The sequence below is a fragment of the Elgaria multicarinata genome, chromosome 1, assembly GCF_023053635.1.
Source record: "Elgaria multicarinata webbii isolate HBS135686 ecotype San Diego chromosome 1, rElgMul1.1.pri, whole genome shotgun sequence".
Classification (NCBI taxonomy): domain Eukaryota; kingdom Metazoa; phylum Chordata; class Lepidosauria; order Squamata; family Anguidae; genus Elgaria; species Elgaria multicarinata.
Window position 1 is genome coordinate 61,238,694 of NC_086171.1, and position 23,425 is coordinate 61,262,118.

At 42.5% G+C, this 23,425-nt stretch overlaps 2 protein-coding genes across 3 annotated transcripts in view; one reads left to right on the forward strand and one right to left on the reverse strand.

Annotated features, from left to right (window-relative positions):
- Window positions 1-23,425, forward strand: part of CNTNAP2 (contactin associated protein 2) — a 1,454,514-nt gene that overhangs the window by 943,639 nt on the left and 487,450 nt on the right. Inside the window, exon 10 of the mRNA XM_063129070.1 lies at window positions 11,401-11,539. Within this exon, the coding sequence (XP_062985140.1) occupies window positions 11,401-11,539 (139 nt within the window). The remainder of the gene's footprint in view (window positions 1-11,400; window positions 11,540-23,425) is intronic.
- CFAP141 (cilia and flagella associated protein 141) lies at window positions 277-22,685 on the reverse strand. Of its 2 annotated transcripts, XM_063129191.1 has the most exons (5): window positions 22,598-22,685; window positions 19,832-19,894; window positions 4,129-4,169; window positions 1,427-1,556; window positions 277-472 (listed from the first exon to the last, which is right to left on the reverse strand). In XM_063129191.1, the coding sequence occupies exons 2-5, from the start codon at window positions 19,835-19,837 to the stop codon at window positions 371-373; spliced, it is 279 nt and encodes a 92-aa protein (XP_062985261.1). In that variant the 5' UTR covers window positions 19,838-19,894; window positions 22,598-22,685; the 3' UTR covers window positions 277-370. The 2 variants fall into 2 exon arrangements, with proteins under 2 accessions (XP_062985261.1, XP_062985253.1); XM_063129183.1 differs by lacking the exons at window positions 19,832-19,894; window positions 22,598-22,685 and adding an exon at window positions 6,002-6,159.

Below are 23,425 nucleotides of genomic sequence, written 5' to 3' on the forward strand. Positions count from 1 at the left end.
AAGCACCCCATGAGATGTAGTGCTTAACTTTTTTTCGACTGTGTCCTTTATTTGCATCTTATTTTGCTTTTGCCCTGTATTTACTTGATCTTCCACTGCTCCCTATTTAACTGTATCAAGAACAAAATGTACAATTTTTTCAAACCGCCCAGAGAGCTTTGTGAACCGCCCAGAGAGCTTCGGCTATTGGGCGGTATAGAAATGTAATAAATAAATAAATAAATAAGGTATGCTTTACCATTTAAGCAAAAAAAGTCTTTAATCTTTCCCCGTGAGATTTGCATTTGATATATAAGAAGGCATATAGTATTGTATAAACACAGCTGTACTAGTTATGGTCTGGACTTCTAGGCATGTCTAAGTTGAGTGCTCACAGCCGCTCTGCATAGAATGACTTGCCCAAGTGGTTCAATTCCAGCTGGTACTTCAGGTGCTCAGTACTTAGGAGATGCCGTAAGGCTGCTCGCCGAATCTGCCATATAGGAAAAGGGGCATTAGACCTCATCCTTCACTGCTTCTTTTAGATTTCAACAAATGCTGAGTGGTCCATTCTCCATCATTCCTTTGTCTCTGCATCCTAATATTCTGGGTTATAATTATGGATGCCTATAGCTACCTCAACCCATCTGGTCCCCTGCAGTGGATGAGAACCCTATGCAGGCATTCACTTTGGGGGTGGGGCAGGGGAAGGGGCAGACGTCAAGAAAAGGGAGGACTGCAGGATTATTTCTGCCTGTGGACTGTGAAGTAAGCGAAATGTTAGCTTTTGCATTAATTTAGTATCCATGCATGGAAGGTAGCTAAAGCTAATTTGAGTTGTTTCTGTGATGCTAGACGTCAATGTGCAAATTCCAACCAGAGTTAAGCACTTTTAATAGCCATTAATTTCCAATGAGAGGCAGTTATGCATGTACTTAACCATTTAAAACACCCTTTAAATGCTTATATCTGGCTGGATTGTATCCATATTTATTTATTACATTTTTTATATATCTCACCTTTCCTCCATTCATGGAACTCAAGATGGCACCCATAGTGTTCCCACTCAGTCTCCCATCCTGGCACTAGCAACAAGACCAAAACCTTCCTAGTAGTAGGAAGGTAACTGTCTCACGTCCCCTTACACCATGTCCCCATTGCCAATGCACTCCACTAACGCCAAGTAAACCATCGTATTTTCTAAGTGCTCATCCAAGTGTTCCATATATGTTATGAACAAGGCCTTCACTATTGTTATGCATTGCAGTCCAAAGAGTGCAGATAAACATCACTGTGATTCCATGGGATGCATGCGGGAGGGATTATTTTCTTGCCATGAAAAGTAGGGGACAACCTTCACAAAGAAAGTTTTGCCTGAGAGGATTTTCACCTGCTGTACCTACATAAAATGAAATGAAGGGGGGAAGCATTTGCCCTCAGATCTTACCATCACCAGTTGTTTATTAGCATAGTGCAGCTCTTCTTTCATTTCTCCCTGCTGCCTCTTTCTACTCTTTGCAAAACACCTTTCTTCCTGTTTTGCCAGCTGCAGGCACATAGCTTTGCCACGTTCCCAGCTGCAGAAATGGAGGAGGCATCAACAGTGGACATCAACAGTGCAGCACAAATCAGCCTGAGAGGAAACTCTTCTTTGCATAGAAATCTATTGCTAATCCATGTATTGCGAGTTGCATTCATTTCCAAATTTCTTCCTATGAGACAAACCACGCGTTTGCCTATATGCATAATAACTTAGCAAATATTTCTGCAATCGTGATCATAGAGATATCTGTCAGCCCACTGTGTATACAGTTCGTTTCATGCTAGTCTTTCTTCAAGCAGCTGTATTCCCACCTACATGTTCTTGGCTCTCCGGGTTGAATGCTAGAGAAACTTGTTTGCAGTATTTCTGCTATTAGTTGGATTGTCTATTGCAAAAGGTGCTGCTGAGGGATTATTGCTCTACCTCTCAAGAGTTATGCTTTGGGGTTCCATGGGGCTCTGTTTTATCCCCCATGATGTTTACATTTCTAAGAAACTGCTGGGAAAGGTCATCCAAAGGTCTGGGCTGAGGTGTCCCCTAAATGTGAATGCCGCCCACCTCTATCTCTTCATTTCATCAAATCCAGGTGAAGCAATGGGCATTCTAAATCAATGCCTAAGTATTTCAATGGACTAGATGGGTTCAAAAACCTGAAACCCAATCCAGACAAGATGAAAGTACTGTTAATGGGTAGTTCATCTGCCATTTTTAGTAGTAGCCGTTCTGTTTTGGAGGGTGTTGTACTCCCCTTAATGGATTAGTTTTGTAGTTTGGGGTAGGGTGGGGGTTCTCCTGGATCCAGCATTGTCACTAGAAACACAAGGGGCCGCAGTGACTCAGAGCAATTTTGTCAGCTTAGGCATCAATAGCTCTGCCTGGATGGAGATAACCTTGCCACAGAGTTATCCACACTTTAGTAACTTCTCATTTACATTATTCCAATGTGCGACTGACTTTAGAATGGACCAGAAATTTCCGTTTGTCAAAAAATAGAGTAGCAAATCTTTGACTGTGTTCATAGGACACACTAAGCCACGGTGGTTAAACATATTGAGCTAACATTATGGCTTAGCATATCCTGTGTACCATGACTTAGCGTGTTGTGTGAATAATTCCTAACCACGGTGGCTAAATAACCACGGTTTAAATATGCACACTAACAATGTGCTGCAAAAAGATTAGTTGCCTAACCATGGCTTAGTGTGTTGTCTGAACAGGCCCGTTGATGGGGACTGGATTATTTAATCATATTCTGCCATGGCCTTGCTATCTGTACTGCCTTCCAGTCCATTTCCGGACACAATTCAAAGTGGTGGTTTTATTCTTCAAAGCCCTAAATGGCTTGGGTCCAAGTTATCTAAAGGATTGTCTCCCCCCATATGTACCTCTACACCAAGCAGGATATAACACTTCGAAAGCAGTTTGAAAACAGTATATAGAGTGTGTCCTGGGCCCCAACAGTTGTCAATACCATTATAAACCATTATAAAGCAGTAGTGTAGATCCTGCCCTAGTCCTTGAACTCATCTTCCAAGGCATTCTTCAGGTGCCCCAACCAAATGACATGTAACAAGTGGCTACTGGGGAGAGGGCCCTTGCAGTGCTGACACCCCACTTACGGAAAGCTCTCCCCAAAGTGTCTCACCTGGAACCTACTTTGTACTCTTTTCAGCACCAAGTAAAAACCCTTTCCCCCCAAGCATTTTAGCGTTTACATTTTTTCAAAAATCTTTAAATCCTTTAGAGCAGCCTTCCTCAACCTGGGGCGCTCCAGATGTGTTGGAGTACAACTCCCAGAATGCCCCAGCCTGACTGGGGCATTCTGGGAGATGCAGTCCAACACATCTGGACCGCCCCAGGTTGAAGAAGGCTGCTTTAGAGAGTTGGGGGGGGGTAATGTTAAGTTATATTCTAGTATTACTATGTTTGTTTGTTTCCCCTGTTGCTGTAAACATATTGCTTTTGTTTTGGTTTTGTTTCTGGTTATTTGTTTTATGGCTTATCTAGTATTGTAAGTTACCCAGCAAACTTTGTTATGGATTAGCATACAAACGTTGTTATTAAAAAAGTAAATTGGAGAATAATTTATCAAGTCAAACCAACTGCAAGACTGGCATTACTCCTCCTTTCTCCTCTTAGAGTTTTAATGTACTCCGCTATGTCCTCATGTAGGAAACTGGTGAATACCATATTTTTGGGTTTGCATGAGTGTGTAAAAGGAAGGCAGTGTTTCTCTCTATATACAACATGCAACATGATTTCTGAGTCTATAACTTAACAATATGTAACAACTAGCAGTAAGCAGTCATAAACTTGTTGTTTATAGTTTGCCATTCATTCCAGATTAATGGCTCTTATCTGCATGTCACAGCCAAGCTCTGATGTGGCTTTCAAACCCAGCACAGTAACTGACTTAAATCAGGCCATGGCATAGCAAGTTTTTGGTGTTTATCATCAATTATGATTTTGCTCCTATCTGTATTTTCAGCTGGGTGTCAAAAGCTTTGCCACCCCAGAGACTTTCTGCTGTATTGTTTCTGAACTGAAAAGAGGCTTTTAGTCACTAAAGTGCACAGTTAGAAAACAGGATTTCAAAATCCATTTACCTTCGTAACACTTTAGCAAAATCTTGAACTTTTTCTAACATCTGAAAATGCAATAAAAGACTGTTAGTGCAAAGCAACTGATCAAGCTGGTCTAAATGGCAGAAAGAGAAGCACTTTTTCACACAACACAAAGAATCCCTGGAGCTAGCTATTTTGTTGATTGTAAACATAACGTGGGACATCTGCGGTCATATGGGGTACTTCTTTAGTCACAGGATGAGGCAATTTTTTACCAGATTTCCACTTCCCTGTATTTCCAATTGATTGTGGGGATGTGATCAGATTTGTTTAGTCGCATAACAAGTCAATCAGTTAATCAAGTCATTGCAGGGCTGAATATGCTTCCAATAGTAAGCTGACAAATGGCCAACAGATGGAAACAGACCTGGAGTTGCCAAAGCATTTGCTAAAGAAAAAGAACACTGATCAGGCAAAAGATCTATAGGAATTCAAGAAATGTTAAAAGAATTTTAGTGAGATTAAATTTCTCAGGAGAAACTTTCAGACATCTCAAAGTTGCCCCTGAATTCCACCTAAACTGAAATTTAGAATGCATTTAGAAAGTCTAAGGCTGAGAGTACGGCCATAGCTAGAAGGGGCGAAATCCCGGGGTGATCCCCGGGATCGTCCCTGTGCATCCACATGACACACAGAGGATCCTGGGAGAAGGGAGGGATGATCCCTCCCTTGCCCCAGGATCTCGCCCTCCCCTTCGAGCCCTTTTTTTCCACGGTCTCGGGATGATCCAAGACCGCAGAATGTGTGTGCGAGTGTCACAGTTTGTCCCAGTTCCTCACAGTTCCTCGCGAGGAGCTGGGACCTGCGCACAGTGCGCAGAGTTCCTGAGGAGCTCCTGAGGAGCTCTGCGGCCATTGGGGGGGGAGAGGGGAAATTAATTTAAAATTTTAAAAACTCACCTTTTGCGCACGAACATGCACTCTTCTTCTTTAACAAAAAACAAAAACAAAATGGCAGCCATGACATCCTCTCCCTCCGAGGCCATTGCGCGCCATGTGTAAACGGGAAGATCTCGTGATTAAAATATCGCGAGATCCTCACCCCTCCGTCGCGCTATACCCGTAGGTCTAGCTGAGGCCTAAGTCTCCTTGAACTCAAGGTGACTTACTTCTGAGTAGATATGCATATCACACTGTTACTTGAGGATATCAATAGGAATTGTAAGCACACTTACTTCAATGTGATTTGTAATAAAACATTTACAAATGCATTGTTATTTCTAATTAAAGAATGGGAATGCAACATTTTTCAGGGGTGTTCCAGTGATATCCACCCACCATTTAGTTCAGTTACTAGTCTGGCACTTCCCAAGGGGTTGGAGCAAGTACTAACAGATTATTTATTTATTTATTTAACAATATTTATTAATTGCTTCCACTAAAGCCATTTTTAAGTGGTATACAAAAACAAGTCTTCACGCCAAAAATCCAGAATTGTTGGCAGCCTGCCTAATTTGTGGCAGTAGGGAGTTCCAGTTAAAAAGAAAAAAGGAAAGGAAAGGAAAACAAGCAATAAAAACAAAATGCCCATTTACATTAAAATCAACCCGTGCCTGCTTAACTCTGGCTATTGAATACGAAGCCAAAGAGAAACGTTTTACAGCTTTTCTGTGAAATATTCAGCCTCAGACTTTGGCACTTGTTGAGCTCTGTGAAACTCAATGCCACAGGTCAGCAAATTACACTCACCTCAGTGGCCGCAATTTTCCAGGTTTAGAGAAACTGGACTCCTCTGTTTGCCCCCTTTATACTGCATATTAGCCTCAAAATCAAGCTACGATGTCCCATCTACTGGGTAAATAAATGCCTGATCTGCCATCTCTCATCGTTCTCTTCACCACAGACCAAAGCCCTACCTCTTCTTCTTTCAGTAACTGTTCTTGTGTGGTGGCATTGCTGACTGGTCCTGACTTCTGAGTGGAGGATGCCATTGCGGTGGAGTAGCTGACCTGGCTTGAGAAGCCAGTATATGGTCTCTCTCTGTCCCTCTCTGTCTCTCCTCCCTGACCTGGTGCAGTTTGTATCAGAGGTTACCATGGTAGCAAGCCATGCTTTCAGAACTGCCAGACAGACACAAAGATACGGATTGGCTGGTGCTGGTTGGTTAGGGGAAGAAAAGGAGAATTTGGAATTTGTGGATTCAGTTTTCGACCAACTGCAAACTGATTTCTGCCATTCTTTCGGTGGCGTGAGGTCTTTTTCTTTTCCCCTCTCTCTCCTATTCTCAAAGCATCCATTCTCCCTGAAGGGGAGAAATGCCAGAAACTTATTCATATTTTACCTACTGCATTTGAACCTATTTTTTTCCTCCCTGGATTTTCCTAACTGCCGTTAGAGTTATCCGTCCACCGAGCTTTTAGACGCTTGGGAAAGAAACAACTATTATTGGGGGGTGGGGGTGTTAGGGTTCTGCATGGCAGTGACTAGAGTGCCTCTTAATGTACCATAGGCAGCACTGAGGAGATAAGTGTAGACAAGTGCACCCCCTCCCAAAATTGCTTGACTTCTTCAGCAACAGAGCTGCAACCCAATAACAAGTCATACATGTAAGTGACAAAATGAATCTCCTCAGAAACTTCCTTCCCCACCCCCTTTCAGAAGTCGTATCTAGTAGGTTGACCACTTGAAAAGGGGGACAAGACTCCTGTATCTTTAACAGTTGAATAGGAAAGGGAATTTCAGCAGGTGCCATTTGTATGCATGCCAGGTGCTGCAAATGACACCTGCTGAAATTTCCTTTTCTATACAACGGTTAAAGATACAGGAGCCCTGTCCTCCTTTTCAGATGGTCACCCTAAACAGTTTATCTTTTCACCCTTTAAGGTGGGGTTGAGGAACCACTTTCAGCCAAATGGCTGATTTCCATTTTGTGGAAGTTCTCGGGGGCCACATTTCAGTGGTGGGAAGGCCCAAAGGGAAAAGGGGAGGAGCCAAAATACCAAGCACATTTCAGCTTGTAACTTACTGCCAGTACATAAACCGTAGGAGAGGCATTTCAACCTTGTAGAAGGGGGGGGGATGGCCTGAGTCCATCTGGGGAACTACAGAAGACCAGATTAGAACCCCAGGAGGGCCTAGTTTGACCTTCAGCACTGAAGTTCTGCACCCTTGCATTAAGATGATTTTGTTATTTATTCAAAACATTTGTTAAGGTGCCTTTCAGCAGCTCAAGGCTGCTAATACAAAATACTCAGTAAAATATCAGATTGTACAGCCACAAATGCAAACTAAAACCAGAAAAGCAGCTACCGTAAAAGCATGAGTGTTATCAGTGCCTTCTAAAAGAAATGGGCTTTCATATCCTTCTGGAAGGCTGTGAGAGAAGAAACCCACTGCAACTCCACAGGAATATTGTTCCATAGTTTCAGGGCTATAGTGGGTATGGGACATTTGGGACAGGCGCTAATCTACAGAGAGCAAAGAACATGGGAACAGAAAGCTTCATCCCACGTACTTGCTTCCCTCGGATTATCCCTGTAGCGCTAAGCTTTTGCGGTTGTTGTTTTTGCTACAGGGCGACAATGATCCTTTGCATACCAGGAAGTGAGTTTAAGGGAGGAAATGTAAAAAATCATTAAAAAATCAACGGATGACCCAATTCAATTCAAAATTGGTATGCTTAAAGCTCTCCCTAATATCTATTACTGTGCCAATTTTGGTGTCGTTATCTTTAAAGCTTACGCAGATGTAAGCATTTCTTTAAAACCCTGCTTCTGCACCCCAGCGGCAGCTCAGAAGATACGCTCAAAATGTAGGGGCTAAATACAGCGTATCTTTTTGCTTCATTGCACAATTAAGGCAGGATGCATGGGAGTACTTCACAATCAAAGCAGATTATAAGGTGGAAAACTTCTGAGTCCTTTGCATGCAATTCGCAGTGATTGCACAGTATAACGCTGGTGTGATAAAGCTCTCATACTAGAAGAGGGTGTCCCTAAGCTGCATCATAGCACCTAGGCAATGAATAGCTTTAAAGGTAAGCTCTGGCACCTTGGACTGGGCCCAGAAAGAAACATCAGCTTTTTTCTCTTTTTCTCTACCACTCATAAGCAATTGCGTCTCACCCAGTACAACACTTAGTTATGATGGTGAAAGTAAATCTCCAAGGAGCAACAGAGCAAACACATATTTAATTAAGATAGGTGATGTTTTCTGAGTGCCTGAGAATATAGTTGCTCCTTTGTACATTCAGGTGTAAATTAGCATATCATTAGCATGACATCATTATTAACTAACAATGCCAAACAGCCCTCTGTTGTGGATGTGCAGGGGAACTGTCCCATAGGGTGGGACAGGGGCAGTCAGTGTCAAATATACAGTGGTGTCTCGTTCACTTCACTGAGTCAGTGTCAGCCAAGGCATTGCTTACAAGACCCACAGAGAGGTATAACATTATCAGCACCACTGTATTCTTCCTCAGAAGTAAGCCCTTTTAAGTTCAGTGAGACTTATTTCCAGTGTCTAAAGTGTGTAATCTCTCTCAAATTTTGAAAACAAATCTTTTTTCTTTGATACGTGAAACAGTAGACAACTTTCTTTTTTAAAAACATACTTTGCTTATAATTTAGTAAGGTCTCTAGAAACGAGGTAAAATTGGCTGCCAGTTGAATTTGAACCTAGGAGGATGTCTAGGGTGTAGGTGGAAGATTGTGGCCTTACTGGCTACCACAATCCTCCTTGGGTGTCCAGACGTCCATGCAACATCCCAGAAGGATTTTTATTTTAAAAAATGAGAGAGAGGAGTGCACATGTGCTCCAATGAAAAGGTAAAGAAAAAAAGCCTGATCCCGTTTCCCTCCCCCCCCCCCCCGATGGGCACAGAGCACCTGAAGTGCTCCATGCCTGGTTCCCACCTCCTCGTGTTTCCTCGCAAGGAGGCTGGACAAAGCCGGGACAGCCACCCACACTTCACACAGTCTCAGGATCATCCCGAGTCCACAAGAAAAATCGGGCTAAAAGCTATCCCATTTATCCCAGGGAAATAGAGGTACCATCACTCCCTGCCCCTGGGATCCCCTGTGCGTCATGTGGATGCACAGGGATGATCCCGGGACGATCCTCAGGATAAGGACTCATATAGACATGCCCTAGGAGGCTTTAGTTTCCCCTTTGCATGAATTCATTTGGTGGTCTTGAGCAAGTCACAGCCTCAGTTCCCTATCTTCAAAATGGGAATAATAATCCTCTACTGCATATTCACTGAAAAAGAAAACAAAACAAAGGTTGGAAAGCTATTTGCAAATTAGGAATTATATAAAAATGAGAAGTAATAGCAGTGTTCTTTTCTCCAACCATTAAAAATATCACAAGTCTCTATGTAGAATAGTGAGATTGTTTGAAGTTTAGATGAACACTTACGAGTTGCTTTTTGTGTCTTCATAAAAGCTATTTCATGTAGCACAGAGTGCTCAAAATATAGTGCGATTTTAGGATAAAATGAAAATTGTTTCTATTGTTGATATATTTGTAACGTTTTTTTATATGTTTGTATGCAACTCTTTTGTCAGCCTCGGAATCATTTTTAGAGGTTAGCAGACAGGGCACTGTGGCGTAGAAGAGTTGATAGAAAAAGAGGGGAAATTATATATCTGAGAGGGTTTTTATTTAATATGTTTAGATACAGAGCGAACCTTGCATAGCCCTTTTTATTTTAGTTGTAAGTGGTTATTTGAAGTGGAAAAGGTTAACCTGGAATCCTTTCCTAGGAACCTGGCATTTGGAATCTCTGCTAAATAATGGCTTCTAGTGAAGACTGAATGAATAACCTGGGGGGCACAAAGATGGTGAAAAAAATCCTCTTGCTAAAGGAAGACTGCAATATTGGGCACGTTGAGCTTGCAAGCGCCATCTTTTTAATGTCCACGTAGACTATTAGCAACAAAGGGAATGCTCTACTTGGTCAGGGATAGGAAACCTGGTACCCTCCAGATGTCTTGTACTAGAGTTCTCATCAACCCTAGGCAGCCTGGCCCATGGTCAGGGATTAAAGGAGTTGTAGTCCAAGACATCTGGAGGGTATTTCTGTTTCTGTTGAAATGAGTGAGAACCATGCTACTGTCAATTTCAATGGAGCACACACAGGAAAGCTTCCTGGTGGATGTACCCAGAGCCCAACTTTCACTTTGTATAAATCAGCCAGTGCACTCTCGCCGGTCCAAGTCCATAGCAGCTGGCCTGCTTATAGCAAGTGAAGCTAGTTCATTGTTTGTTCCTTCTGGAGTGCACTGAACCAAAATGTTTCAGTTCTTTGTAAACTATTGATTAGTTGATGAAGGCTATTAAAAATATGAGTTCATGGAACATGCTCTTCCATTGCAGCACTTCCTATTTTATTTTATAAAATCACAACAGGTTGTTCCATTCCATCAGTAAAGGTTTCATCCTCAGTGGGCATTACCACTGTCCTTCAGCTACAGCAAGATGCAACATTGTGGTTTTACACATGATATATTGTGATTAGCAAGACTAAAATTTTAACAGGTACCATTGAGTTTCTAGTGCGGTTTGCAACTCAAGTCAAAAGCCATGTTTTCGCTACTGACAAATGTACCATAAAGACAACACCAGCGTATTCTAATCTACTCTCTTCCCTTTGGAAAGCCACTTTTCTATTTTTCACAACATTGTTGATTTTTAGCAAGCTGTACTTCAACAAGTTGTTGTTGTTGTTTAGATTTCTTGAAGTCATGCTCTTTAGGAGGGCTCTGAAATCTGAGGATTCTGCCCATCTAAAGCCCTGTTAGCAAGAGCCAGACAGAGCAAGTGGAATGATGGAAACACTTTCACCTCCAGTTCCACCTTAAAAGCATTTTTAGCTAGTCAGGCTGTCTAGCTGACTTACCCTGCTATGAGTAGGGATAGGTGATAGAGAGGCTTTTGAATCCAGTGGATCCATAACTCTGCTCCCCTCCCCCCCCCCGGCATCCTGCCACCTTCCTTTCTGGACCATCTTCCAAGGTCCCAGCATTGACCTCAGAAGAGGACCAAAGGATTGCACTTTTAGATGTCTTTCTCAAATAAAAAACAAAGATTCCAGGCACCTTACAACAAAATCAAAACCTACAAAATTTATAACAGCTCAAACAAGTATCCACTAAATTAAATTACAACCACCCTATAAAACAACTAAAACATCAGTGGTAGTCATAGAGAAGGAAAGAAGATGCATCTCGATGAGCTACAAATAATATGTTTTCCTTGAACCATCTGTTGAACATAACAGTATTCCCCCCACCCATTTATCTGTTTTATGCAGGTTTCCTCCAGCTCTCATTCCAAGGATGCATGCAGCTTATTCACGTGGATGATCAACTGGTGGATTTGCATGCTGTAGAACAAGGAAAACTGGGAAGTTTTGCCAATGTCAGCATTGATATGTGTGCCATTATTGATCGGTAAGCATTAAACAAATATTGGAATGGTGGGTGTAAAAGCATGCAAGAAGCATGTCAGGATAAAATGCAAGCTAACAGGAAAACTCCAAGATTGTTTTTCTATATTTATTATTTAACTGAGGTTTTGCCATAGCTAGTCATGTTTACAATAACTGTCACAATACCATGGGTTTGATCCAGCATCTGCTTTCTGTTGATGGAAGGGCTCCGCTCATGGAAGATGTCTCCGTCTGATTTTCAGGGATATCCCTCCCCCCTCCCTGCACCACAACTGAGCCCATTCAGCAGGGTCCCATAATTCTCTGTGTAGCATTTTCAAGGGGCTCAAGTAGCTACCATGAATAGGAGGGAGGGGGAAGTTAATTTCTGCCTGCCCAGTTGCACGTGCCTAAATCCGAATCGAACCGCACAATGCTTACCGGTAATTCCCGAATGGTATGTGAAAATCAGAACTTGCCGCTGATTGAGATGGGATTCTTGTGTGTGGATCTCTAGGTTTTTGGTAGTAAGTGTTCTGTGCAGTCTGGGGTCTAAGGGTTTGTGTGACGAACATGCTGGATGAGAAAGCTATCAAGTGGCTGCCCTCAGCCAAGGTGTGTAAATGTTTTTAAGAACCACTTAAAGTTATGGAAGTGACTCAACATCATCACCACCATAACTCTGTTCCTTTGAGTGCTGCTTAACATGTTAGCAGATTTCCACATGGAAGGCATTTGTAGCCACTCACAATCCCTAGAGCACAAGTAAGTGGATATTTGCACCAGTCCCTTGAAGAGTAATTATACATTCACAGTGATATTTTTAGACAGTTCCTGACATTGTTACTGCGGAACTGTCTCTTTGGCTCCATCAGCCTCTCATTCCCACTTTGCCAGTTGTAGCTCAAGCACCCTCACTCCCTGTGCGCATGTATGGATTTATTGAGTAAATAAATCCACATATGCTGCTGCAGTCCACTGCTCTGAAACAACACAGATGAGCACTTCATAAAGGCTTACTCTTTTCCTCCAAATGAATGGATGAACCAGTTAGCATCACCATACAAGATTAAAACAGATGATGTGACTTTGAAAGGAACTACAACCTGTGCTGCTTGTTCAATATACATCTTTAGCACGTGAAGCAATTTCTTCCCCCCAGGTGGGTTAGTTGCAACTTGAAATTTAGTATGCTGTGAAAGAGCAGTCTGTTGAAATGCTGTTGTAATATGAGGATCCCTGAGAGAGCTAGGCTGTTGTGAGAGCTATAACAGGTGCTCATACTTTCCTGTAAGAAAAACAAAGCTTTAGCTCCCTAACATTTAGCGTTAACAGGAAAGTAAGAAGTACTATATGAAATGCAAATTTACCATCACCATCCTCTGCTAAAACATCTCGCCTTCTTGGTTAATATAAATGCTATGTGAATAGGTATGAATGTTGCAGAGCATAGCTCTGACATTTCCATGCACTGTCAACAATGTTAGTGTTGATGTACATGGCTGCTGTGCATGGAGCAGCCCTATTTTTCCCGGCTATCTCTCTGCCAAAGGCAAATGCATTCTCTGACTTATTTGCCATGAACAGAAGCTGCAATTGCGTACATCATTCTAGTAGGACTGGGTGAGAAATCTGTTGGGTTCACATTTTAATGTGAATTTACCGTATTTGCACTTCCTGAATGAGAACATAAACTTGAATGCAATTATACATTCCAGTATTCACACTCTTCCAAATTTTGCAGTACCGTTTGCAAATTTTAAAAAGGGTATAATAGGAAAATGTGTGAACAAAGTGCATATATTAGGGGAAAGGGCAGACAAAAAGGTATATATTATGTTAAAGAGCACACAAAAATACATTAGATTTGGGGAAATTTCTTCATAAAACAGTCATATATTTGTAAAAGTGCATACAAATCTGCATCCATCTGGAGAAATGCACATGAAAGTATGTCCAAATTTTGTGCAGATTTTAAAGGGAAGAGATTGCAGACTTTAAAGGAAAAATATGGAAATGGGATGGAAGGAACTTAATGCTGGCAAAATTAGAAACTGAGCGGAGTCAGACTTGATAGATTCATCCATCCCGACATTCCAGTTTCAATTGAAGGCAGAACTGGATGTTATTTTCAACACGAGGCTGCTGCCAAAAACTGGTATCCCCATATTGCAATTTCCCTCCTTCCCTTGTAAGATTTAGACACACTTACCCATGTAGTGATTTCATCGTGTTGGAGCATTGCCCCATCGATATCATTGGCTGTAGCAATTGGTGGGAGGGGGAAAACACAGACAGTGATGATGTCACAACATGGGTAAAAAGATAAATCAGCTTTGACCCATTGGTGCATCATTTGGGGGGGGGAATCACTTAGAGATATGGAAGGATCCCAATATCATCATTTCCATTGCTACTCATAGTGGGAGATGCTGTTTTCAGCAGCAGCCATGTGTCAAGAATAATGTATAGGTTTTTCTCTGAGAGTTGGTCTATTTGTCATGAATGAATTGGATGACCTGTTGACTACTAGCAGAGGTCTTTCCCGAATTGGGGGTTCATGTGCAGTATTCCTTAGGAGGTGTCTGTTTATATAGCTTTCCTTTCACAGTACTGCCAATGAGCAAATCTTATATAAGAGTACGGTAATGTTAACTTAAGCTTATTACTAAAGATCTTCCAGAGTGATTTTAAACTGATGTTTGAGCAGTGTAGACATGCAGGGGGCGGGGGGGAAATAAACTTCGAAAAAGTTCATAGCTCAAGCTTTGGACTGCTCAGGAAGTGAGAAGGGAAAGGGGAAGTCCATGCATATGCCCCACACTGTAATGTAACATGTGACACAGTCTTTGTCTGTACGTGTCATAATGCTCATTCCTGTGAGCTCTTTGAATGCTGGGCCAATGAAAGGAGAGGCAGAGAATGTTGAGAAAGGGGCTGAAGAAACGTCAGTTGGTGATAGAGGAGAAGGAAGAGAAGCTGAGGAGAAACTGCTGAAAGGACACCAGAGGGAGAAAAGAGAGAGAAATCTTACATAATGTGTTTTCTATCTCAAACGTCAAGAAATGGTAAACGAACTCAGACTACTAGCACATGAGGGAGAGGGAGGGGTCATGCTGCATGCAAATTTTTGGAGGAGGGGTTTACTATGCATGAGCCATATTTGCATTATCCATGAGCCCTTCTGTGAGGAGGGGACTGAGAAGCAAAAAACAAAACACGGGAAAGAAGCAGGAGTCCTAGCACCCAGGGCAACATGGCCTTTACATTAGAGTGGTATGAACTCCCTCCTTCCCTGTTCGAGTCCTGCTTGTCAGGCACTTGCCGCTTGCCTTAACCTGACGGGCATGCAAATCTAGCCGCCTAACAGTCCATGGGAGTCCAGGGAGATCTCGCAGTTTTCTGGTCTTGCTTGTTTCGTGAAAGTGTTTCCTCCTCGCTGAAAGAGCCCCTTCAGGGAGAAGGGAACATTTCCACAAAATGGCCAGGGCCAGCCAATTGAGTGCCAGCTGTTTGGCCTAAGTGTTTCCTTCTACCTGACTGGCACTCAATTAGCTGCATTTGGGATGGGAGGGGGGAAAGGAAGCGCCGCTCTGCTCTCTTCTGCCTGTCCCTGCTACTGCAGCAAGGACAATCCCTGGCAGCCACGAGGACAAGCCCCCGGCATTTTACACAAGTGTCAGAAACTGACGTAAGCCCATTGGGCCTGTTCTCACCACAACTGCTGCCACTGCGGCAGCAAGGAGAGAAGGGGGAGAGGGAAGCACCTCCCCTCTCCCCACTCCTTCCCTGCTATCACAGTGGAGGAAGGGACAGGCAGCTCATTTTATGTAAGTGTCAAACACTTATGTAAAATGACTCAGGTCTGTCCCTGTCCCTGTTGCCACTGCCACTGCCGCCACCACCCCACCACCGTGGTAGCAGGGATGCAGGAGGAGGTACTTGCCTCTCTTCCTCATGTCCCTGCTATGGCAGCAGCACTGGAGGGACAGGCAGCTCAACTAGGGAGCACATGGCTGCAAAATGGCATCTGGGGGGGAGCAGGGTGTGTGTGCCAGTGATTTCTCACCAAGCTTCAAGCCCCAACCAAATATCTGCCCCATCCCTACTTTACATCAGTTTCATAAGGGTATCACATCACACTCGTGCTGTTCTGTTATGCAAAGTATTTCCCTTGAGGGACTGATATGACCTGGTCATTGGAAGTAATGGGAAGTTGACTTTTCCAAGTGTTAGGAATGTAAGTCTCACCCACCTGCCATTGTGGAGGCAAAGAGATGTGAAGAGCAGGAGTTTGGGATCCAGGTCTCGTGCTGCTTTTAAACTAGCGCTACCTGCATGAGTGCTTTTGGCTGGATCTTCATAATCCCTGTGCAATCAGTAATTTTTAACAGATGATAAGCATGAAACTATGAGTCGAAAGAAAGAAAATTAATTACTTGGAGTAGGGGGGTTACCAAATGAACTGTTAGAGCTATTCTGGGCTAGAGTATTGTCACTGGATTTCATTGCAATAAATATTTCCAGATGAAATGTGGAAGTTCTTACCTGGACAAAAACATCTGAGGAATTTTGAAAGAAGTGCAGAAGCTTTGATAAAGACTAATAAGATTTCTCAACAGGGAGCTGCACAGGACTACCTGGGCTGGCTAGTGTGTATAGGGGTGGGATTGGCATTGTATGCTGTATTGCAAATTCATGGTTGTATTTGGAGGGAAGAATGTGTATTCTTCCACACCTCTGTGATGCACAAAGTCACAAGCCTTTCCGATTGAGCAGAAAACAATTCCTGCCGTGTTTTATTTCCAGGGTCAGCAACATCTGCAAGTATACTTACTATGGAAGTCGCATAGTTGCCAGTGATCAATATGCTGTCCAGCAAGTGACAGTTCAGATCCCTGTACGTCTTTTTCTTATCATTGACAAACTGGGTTTGTTGTCGTAGTCCAGATGGTCTGGTTGTGCATTAGTGTTGTCACATAGCACATTGCAGAGGAATTATTATTCACAACTAATTTCCCCCAGAAGCCTGGGGAAACTGGTTGACTGCTCCTGGCTATCTCGACGCAGAGTGTATATGGATTTTTATCATTGGGATGGCACGATGAGATGCTGAAAAGGATTTTGAAACTTCCCATCCAATATGTCATCACAGATTATGTTAAACATATGTCGATTTTAATGAAAATCTGGCAGTATGGTTTAAAGACATGTGAAATAGCAGGAATACACAAATGAAATGAAACACGATAGAGCCAGAACATATATTTTTTTGTAGTTGTTTTGCTAATGGTCTGTGCAGTAGAGGCTGGTGGCTCCGAGGTCAGTGGGGCGGAGAATCCACTCTGGGTTTCAGTCAGAACCAGTCAGAACTCTACAGGAGATATCCAAGGTGCTGCACCCTATCCCCAAACTACCTTCAGCACCTTGGATAGCTACTTTAGAGTTCTAACTGGTGCTGACTGAAACCCAGAGCAGATTCACTGTCCTGTTGACATTGGTGTCACCAGCCTCCACTAGGTATGTCCTGTACTTTCCTTATTTAAATGTATGAAGCAGGCATGTTTGAAGCTATAAAATAGGCCTGGCACTATTTTCCCCCTTTCTGGGAGATTATTGCTTACCTGCAAATACTATGTACTTCAGGCTTCAGGAATCCACCATTTGATTGGCACAACTCTGCTAGAATTGCATTTTGGAAGCTGTTTGATTGCTAGTCAAAAAGGAAACTCCATTTTTTAAAAATGCTGGTCCTGACTAAGCAACTGAGCTCTGAACCAGAAGCGGTATTATGAACCAAGGTGTGGGGTGTCCAACACTACTGAATCCATGCCCTATTGCCCCCACCAAATTCTATCCAGCTGTAACCGTTAAAGTTGTGGCCAATTATTTAACCCATTTCAGGTTGGGGTGTCAATTATTGCTTTCCCTGCCAATCCCCCAGAGCTTACCTCTGCTCTGCCTGGACAATCACTTGCCTTAGGCAAAATCTTCTCTTAGCCTCAGTCCCCTATCAATAATATGGTGATAGAATAATAATACTGGTCTTCTTTTCAGGCTTGTTCTGCATTATATCTGAGATGATGAATGTGCGCGGCTTTGAACTTTCTAAAGGGGCATATAAATGCTACATGTTGTTAGGAGAAAATCAAGCTGCTAAATGTTAGGAAATGCTTGCTGCTGAAGCTGCGTAGCCAGGAAAAGCCGCGGAACGGGCTAGACCAGCGGTTCTCAACCTGTGGGTCGGGACCCCTTTGGGGGTCGAACGACCCTTTCACAGGGGTCGCCTAAGACCATTGGAAAACACATATTTCCGATGGTCTTAGGAACCAAGACATTTCATTTATTTGAAATTAGAAATAAATATTTCACAATATATAATTACATATTGTTTTTGTGATCACTATGCTTTAATTATGTTCAATTTGTAACAATGAAAATACATCCTGCATATCAGATATTTACATTATGATTCATAACAGTAGCAAAATTACAGTTATGAAGTAGCAACGAAAATAATTTTATGGTTGGGGGTCACCACAACATGAGGAACTGTATTAAAGGGTCACGGCATTAGGAAGGTTGAGAACCACTGGGCTAGACCTTCCGCAGTTCCAGGCTCAGGCCGGGGCTGCGGAAATACCGGGCTACAAGTGGAGCCCATTTCCCCAGGGCAAGGGAGGGTTGACCCCTGCCTAAACCCGGGATCCCCTGTGCATCAGGGGTTATAATTTACAGTCAATATGAGCCACTTCATGATGCTGGTGGTAAAGCGCATGATGCTCTGAAGGAGAGAGATAGAGGAGTTAGAGGCAGAGCTGATGCTGGCACTGCCCATGCCCAGCTAAACACCCACACATAACAACAACAACAACAAATCCACTGTTTGCAGGTAGCGTTTTTATTTCATTTAGCTGCCTCCCTCTCTCCTCCCCCTCCCCCTCTCCCTCTCCTTCCCCCTCTCTCTGCTTGCCAGCTTGATGCTGGGTTGAAGTAGTGGGCTCGGTGAGTGTTACACGGGGCATGGGCAGGCCAGCTCACAAGCCAAAAGCATACTTGTGCCTTGGACTCAATGGGATTCTGAACCAGATTGGTACCACAGCATGGGGCACAGGGTTAAATGCTCCCAACCCCAACACTAGGGTCCCAATCTAGATCAGACACACACACACCCTTCACACTTTAAAGTAAGAAAGAAAGAATGACGTACAGTAGCTGCTAACTATGTCTTCAAAGTAACCAGTAGCTTGGCTCTCCGAGGCAGTATTTTTCAGATTGACTGGGTGGTGGAAACACACAGGAAATGGTTTGCCTTTGAGCTTCCTATTGGAATTTGACTTGGCATGTCAGTTACAATCTATGCAAAATGAATTTAGTTCTGGTCTAGCCTGTCAGTGTGTGTGTGTTTAATGAATTAATCTCATTGTCTAATCTGATCTGCTCAAGCCTATGATCATATTACTCCTTTTTTTTTATGCTCCCTCTTTCTTCTTATATTTTATTTAAACAACTTCTTGGTTTTCCAGTGTCTTCATCCTTTTGTCCCCTCACATCTTTCTGATGTTCCTTTCCTCTGTGTCCCTTCCTCCTCTCTTCACTTCTCTAATCCCCTTGCCCTTCACTCCATAAAGTAAAAGTATTTCTCTTACTCTGCAACTGCCCTCCACCTTTTCACCTGCTGCTCTCTACAGTTAGAATTGTTTATCTCTTGGCATGCATCTGGTTCCTTCTGCTGGTGTTTTTTAAAAAGACTTGATAAAAGCTCTGTTCTTCATTCTGGCTTTTAACTTATATTTTACACCACCTTCCCCTCCAGTTCTCTTCCCTTGTGTGTCTTCTGTTTTATCTGGATTGTAAGCGTGGCAGGGAACTGTGTCTTTTTCTTTTCCTTTTCTTGTTGATTTAACAATAGCACCAATGTGAGGGATGCTGGGATTGTTCAAAGAGCCCTGAACCTGACACCCCAGGGTGTCATTTGGTAAGCCAATTTGAATGAGTTTTGGGTTCCCCCCAATTTACCACTGAGATTAGAACTACCCTAAAATATCCCAGGAAATTATTAGCTGTTACCACCTACTGAATTAACAGAGTATTAAGGCACTTAAGTATCGGGGGGGGGGGAGTATTTAATATCTGGGAGGGGGTACCAAGTCACCACTGCCAAATTCCAAAATCCATCCACCCAACTCCCTAGAGGGCAATTTAAAAGCACACACACATACACAGAGAGAGAGAGAGAGAGAGAGAGAGAGGTTGTTGGTTTTTTAAAAATAAAAATAAAAATCATATACTTACACAGGAGAATTCTACATACCAGCATTGGGGAGATCTACAGCAGGGCATCCATTGCATCCAAAGACCTGTCAGCTCACAGGGGCTAGGGCCAGAGATGGGAATGGTTTTTGAGACAGCATTTAGGGTTTTAAATGTCCCTTCCCATTGAAATCAGTGGCAGGAAAGAAACTGTGCCAGCTCTAGGGCCGGCATAGTTGAAGGCTTTGCTTGGAGGTGTGTCCAGGGAATGGGAAGCCTTTGGATCCTATGTATCCAAAGCCTTCCTCGTCATGCCCCTGAGACACCCTTTTTTACCCCTCTGCCCATATTGGAGCACTGATAGTGGAGTACCAATAGCAGTGGAAGATTCTACTGCCATGATAAGGTGACTTGCAGTGAGAGACCTCCATCTCCACCTAGATGTGACCAGTGGGTTTTGCCTTCACCACCACCACATCCCCAAATGCAGCACTTTGCTTTGGCATTCACTCATATAGTGAAACAATCCATTTATATAAGGGGAAATAATGGTATGCACTAAGGGACATCTTTGTGGCAGGGGCTTTACCTTATTTCTATCTCTGGTGAGCCAAACCATTCAGATCTATGCCTGTTCCTGTCACATAACCCCACGCTGGGTTCTGTTTTTTCCAGCCACAATAAAATGTGGTATCATGATATGATTGGGACAGAATATTGAAGGCTGCCATTTCTAGAGAGATGTTAAGCCACAAGCCTGCACAATTGATGAACTGGGTTCAGAGAGTGGTTTCACTGTTTCAGATTTATGCTCTTACTTTAGAAATACACAGTACCAAAAGAATTGCACTTTGGAAGTCTGTGTGTGCATGCAGATACCTATCTGGAATAGAAAATGAAGGTAATTCTTAGGTAAGAAATTGTATTAAGCCTTAAACGGGTTTCTTCTGGGAAATAATAGCACAAAATCCCTCAGGAAAATGAATGTCAGACGTTACTGCTTTAATCCTTGATGTCTTCCTTGAAGGGCAGCTTAAATGAATTAGCTGATATAGTCCTGGAGGTTAAAATGAACAGCTCTTCATAGATTTTTCTGTACAGTGTTCCAAATAGGATAGACTATAGCTTTTATATTACAAACATAGAGGCTTGAAAAGGAAACTAGTGTTGAAGATTCTTCTACACTGGAAGAAGTAAGTAGGAGACATTTACAAAGGAAAGGAAGGCAATACAACAAACACAAAATACATTCTACTGCTTCCTTTCTGGTTATTGGGAATTACTTATTTGTAAGAGTCTAGTTTATTTAGTATTTTCTGCATTGTTTAAGTAGAAAATTTCAGGAAAAATAAATATTCCGTGATGTTTTCACCACAAACGTACATTTTGAAAAGTACAAACCATAACTTTATTTTAAAAGTCTAGCAATCACGTGAAGCCAAGTGATTTACATTATAGCCTGGCTTTCTCATGTATTAAAAAGGCTTGCATGTTCACTATGTTCTGTAGTAGTAGTGATTTCTTTCTGCTAGAAGCTTGGCCTGATTTGTTCTACTGTTTTATATTTCTCGATGCTTAGCCAGGGGGTTATCTGTTTACGACTCAGTAAAGTTTGCCAGACCCTTCACTTTCTGGATTGTCTACTTCATTCAACTGCTTCTGCTGACACTTTCAGGGCCAGGAGGCACACATTTTCAGCAAACAGCCACTATGCAGAGGCATTTCTTTTAACTTGCTGTGCTCCTCTTTCCATCCAAGGCTATCTTGCCCCGCAGAGCATCTGAGGAAGGATGCTATGGAGAATCATGCCTCAGACGCATTGTGGGGCAAAATGGCCCCAGAACACAAGAGGAGCACTGCTGCCATTTTCTCGCTGTAACAGAGACTATTTTAAAAATAGTTAAAAGAAAAAAGAAGTCTCTACAAGCAATTGGCTGCCAAAAGCTTAAGTTGCCCACCCTTGAATGTGCCCTCAAACATTTCAAAAAGTTCACCAGCCTGCTATTCCTCCCCCACCCCCCTCAGCCCAACAAATGTGTTGGAAAAGTTACTGTTAGAACATTCAGCACAGCCCTACCAATGATTGGCAGTAGCATCCTGTTGAATGTACAGACAGCGGCAAACCAAAGTTTGCTTCTGTAGAATGTGTGCAAAGGCCCTGAGATGCTCAGCTTCTTGTCTCTCTCTTTTTTTTAAAAAAAAAAAAAAAACTTTCTATATTCCAGTTTAAATCCTTTGCCTAATACACCGAAATACTACTATCTTAAAGTCCAGGCTTCATTGTAAAATACTGAGTATATTTCATATATCAAAGTGGCAGCACTCGGAAGTTTAAAATAACCTTCTAAGCATTGTCTAGGCTTTTTCTTGGCAACTGTGGCAGCCAGGATGCATGCTTCATGACACCTTCTGACAGGTTCCATCTCTGGTACCCATTTCGTAAATCCAACTTGGAAATTGTCTGTCAGCTTTTGTAAAGACACCGAGGAGTCGCATTCCTCCCACCCCTTTGTTATTTTATATAAAATAGAAGCAACCATATTATTCCGCAGGGGGTTTCTGGAAAGTGAACAGATATTAACTCTTTGCATCTGTCTTCCAGACCAAGGACACTTTATTTTCTAATGCTCCTTTTTCTACGCCCAAAGCCACTGGCCAGTGATTTAACACAAAACTTGTTGCAATTAAAGTCCATGTAAGCTTTAGCCTGGCTTGATTATTTCTCCTTGGTTGCTTCACTAAAATGCCAGCGTTTGATTAATTCAATACCGTTACACCAGCTGACCTTCTCAAAATCATTACATCAGTAAATAAAATTACTACTTACTTTTAGACTCAGCACCAGAACAAATTCAGTCTTGAATTTATTGACATACTTTCTTTGTGTGCTCTTTGGGCTCAATGGTCGGTCGGTCGGTCGGTCAGTCGGTCTCTCTCTCTCTCTCTCTCTCTCTCTCTCTCTCTCTCTCTCTCTTCTCTCTCTTTCCCTCTACACACACACACACACACACAAACACACACACACACACTCCAATGACAATGCTCCAATTTTGTCTTGTGTCTTATATATTAAATTTGTTCATCCGAAGCACTGCTGAAGAAAATACCAATTGCTCAGTCTGAACTTTCATTAGCCTTTCATTGTTTGGTCAAGACCCCAGAGAATAGTTACAAGCAGTGAGTTCTTATTTTTATTTAAGCCTCAATGATGGATAGTTTTTCAACTCCTCCCTAAGTGTTAAAGGGGCACTACACTCTACATGTAGCTATCCCTCCACAAGAATCAAGACGTGAGTATATGGTATTTTTATCATTGCTTCTGGTTATCCACAGCTCCTCTGGTTTATATGCTTAGCTCTTACATGTTGGCATAAGATAGGTTGAGTGGAACTACTTGTTTTGGTGCAGAAATAAATAATTGCATCCTCCTCCATTAAAACTCCAACGTGGACTGCAGCTATGGATGCGAAAACTAACGATGTTTGAGCTCACTCAGGTTTTCCATTTTCCACCTCAATGCTTCTCTCACCTCATTTTCACTCCTGAACACAAGCATCTTATTTTTTTTTCTGAACAGGAAAAGTCGGCATTTTCAAATATGAAAAATGCACACTTTTCTAAGCATGCACCCTAAATGTGCACTTCCCCCCCATAG

Bases quoted from the DNA above. Each gene is read 5' to 3' on its own strand.
- CFAP141 (XM_063129183.1), bottom strand. From the start codon at position 6,076: ATGGCATCCTCCACTCAGAAGTCAGGACCAGTCAGCAATGCCACCACA. The intron at 4,170-6,001 runs GTAGGGCTTTGG...TTGCATTTTCAG, and splicing joins AGTTACTGAAAGAAGAAGAG to ATGTTAGAAAAAGTTCAAGA. The intron at 1,557-4,128 runs GTAAATGGATTT...CCATTTCTGCAG, and splicing joins TTTGCTAAAGTGTTACGAAG to CTGGGAACGTGGCAAAGCTA.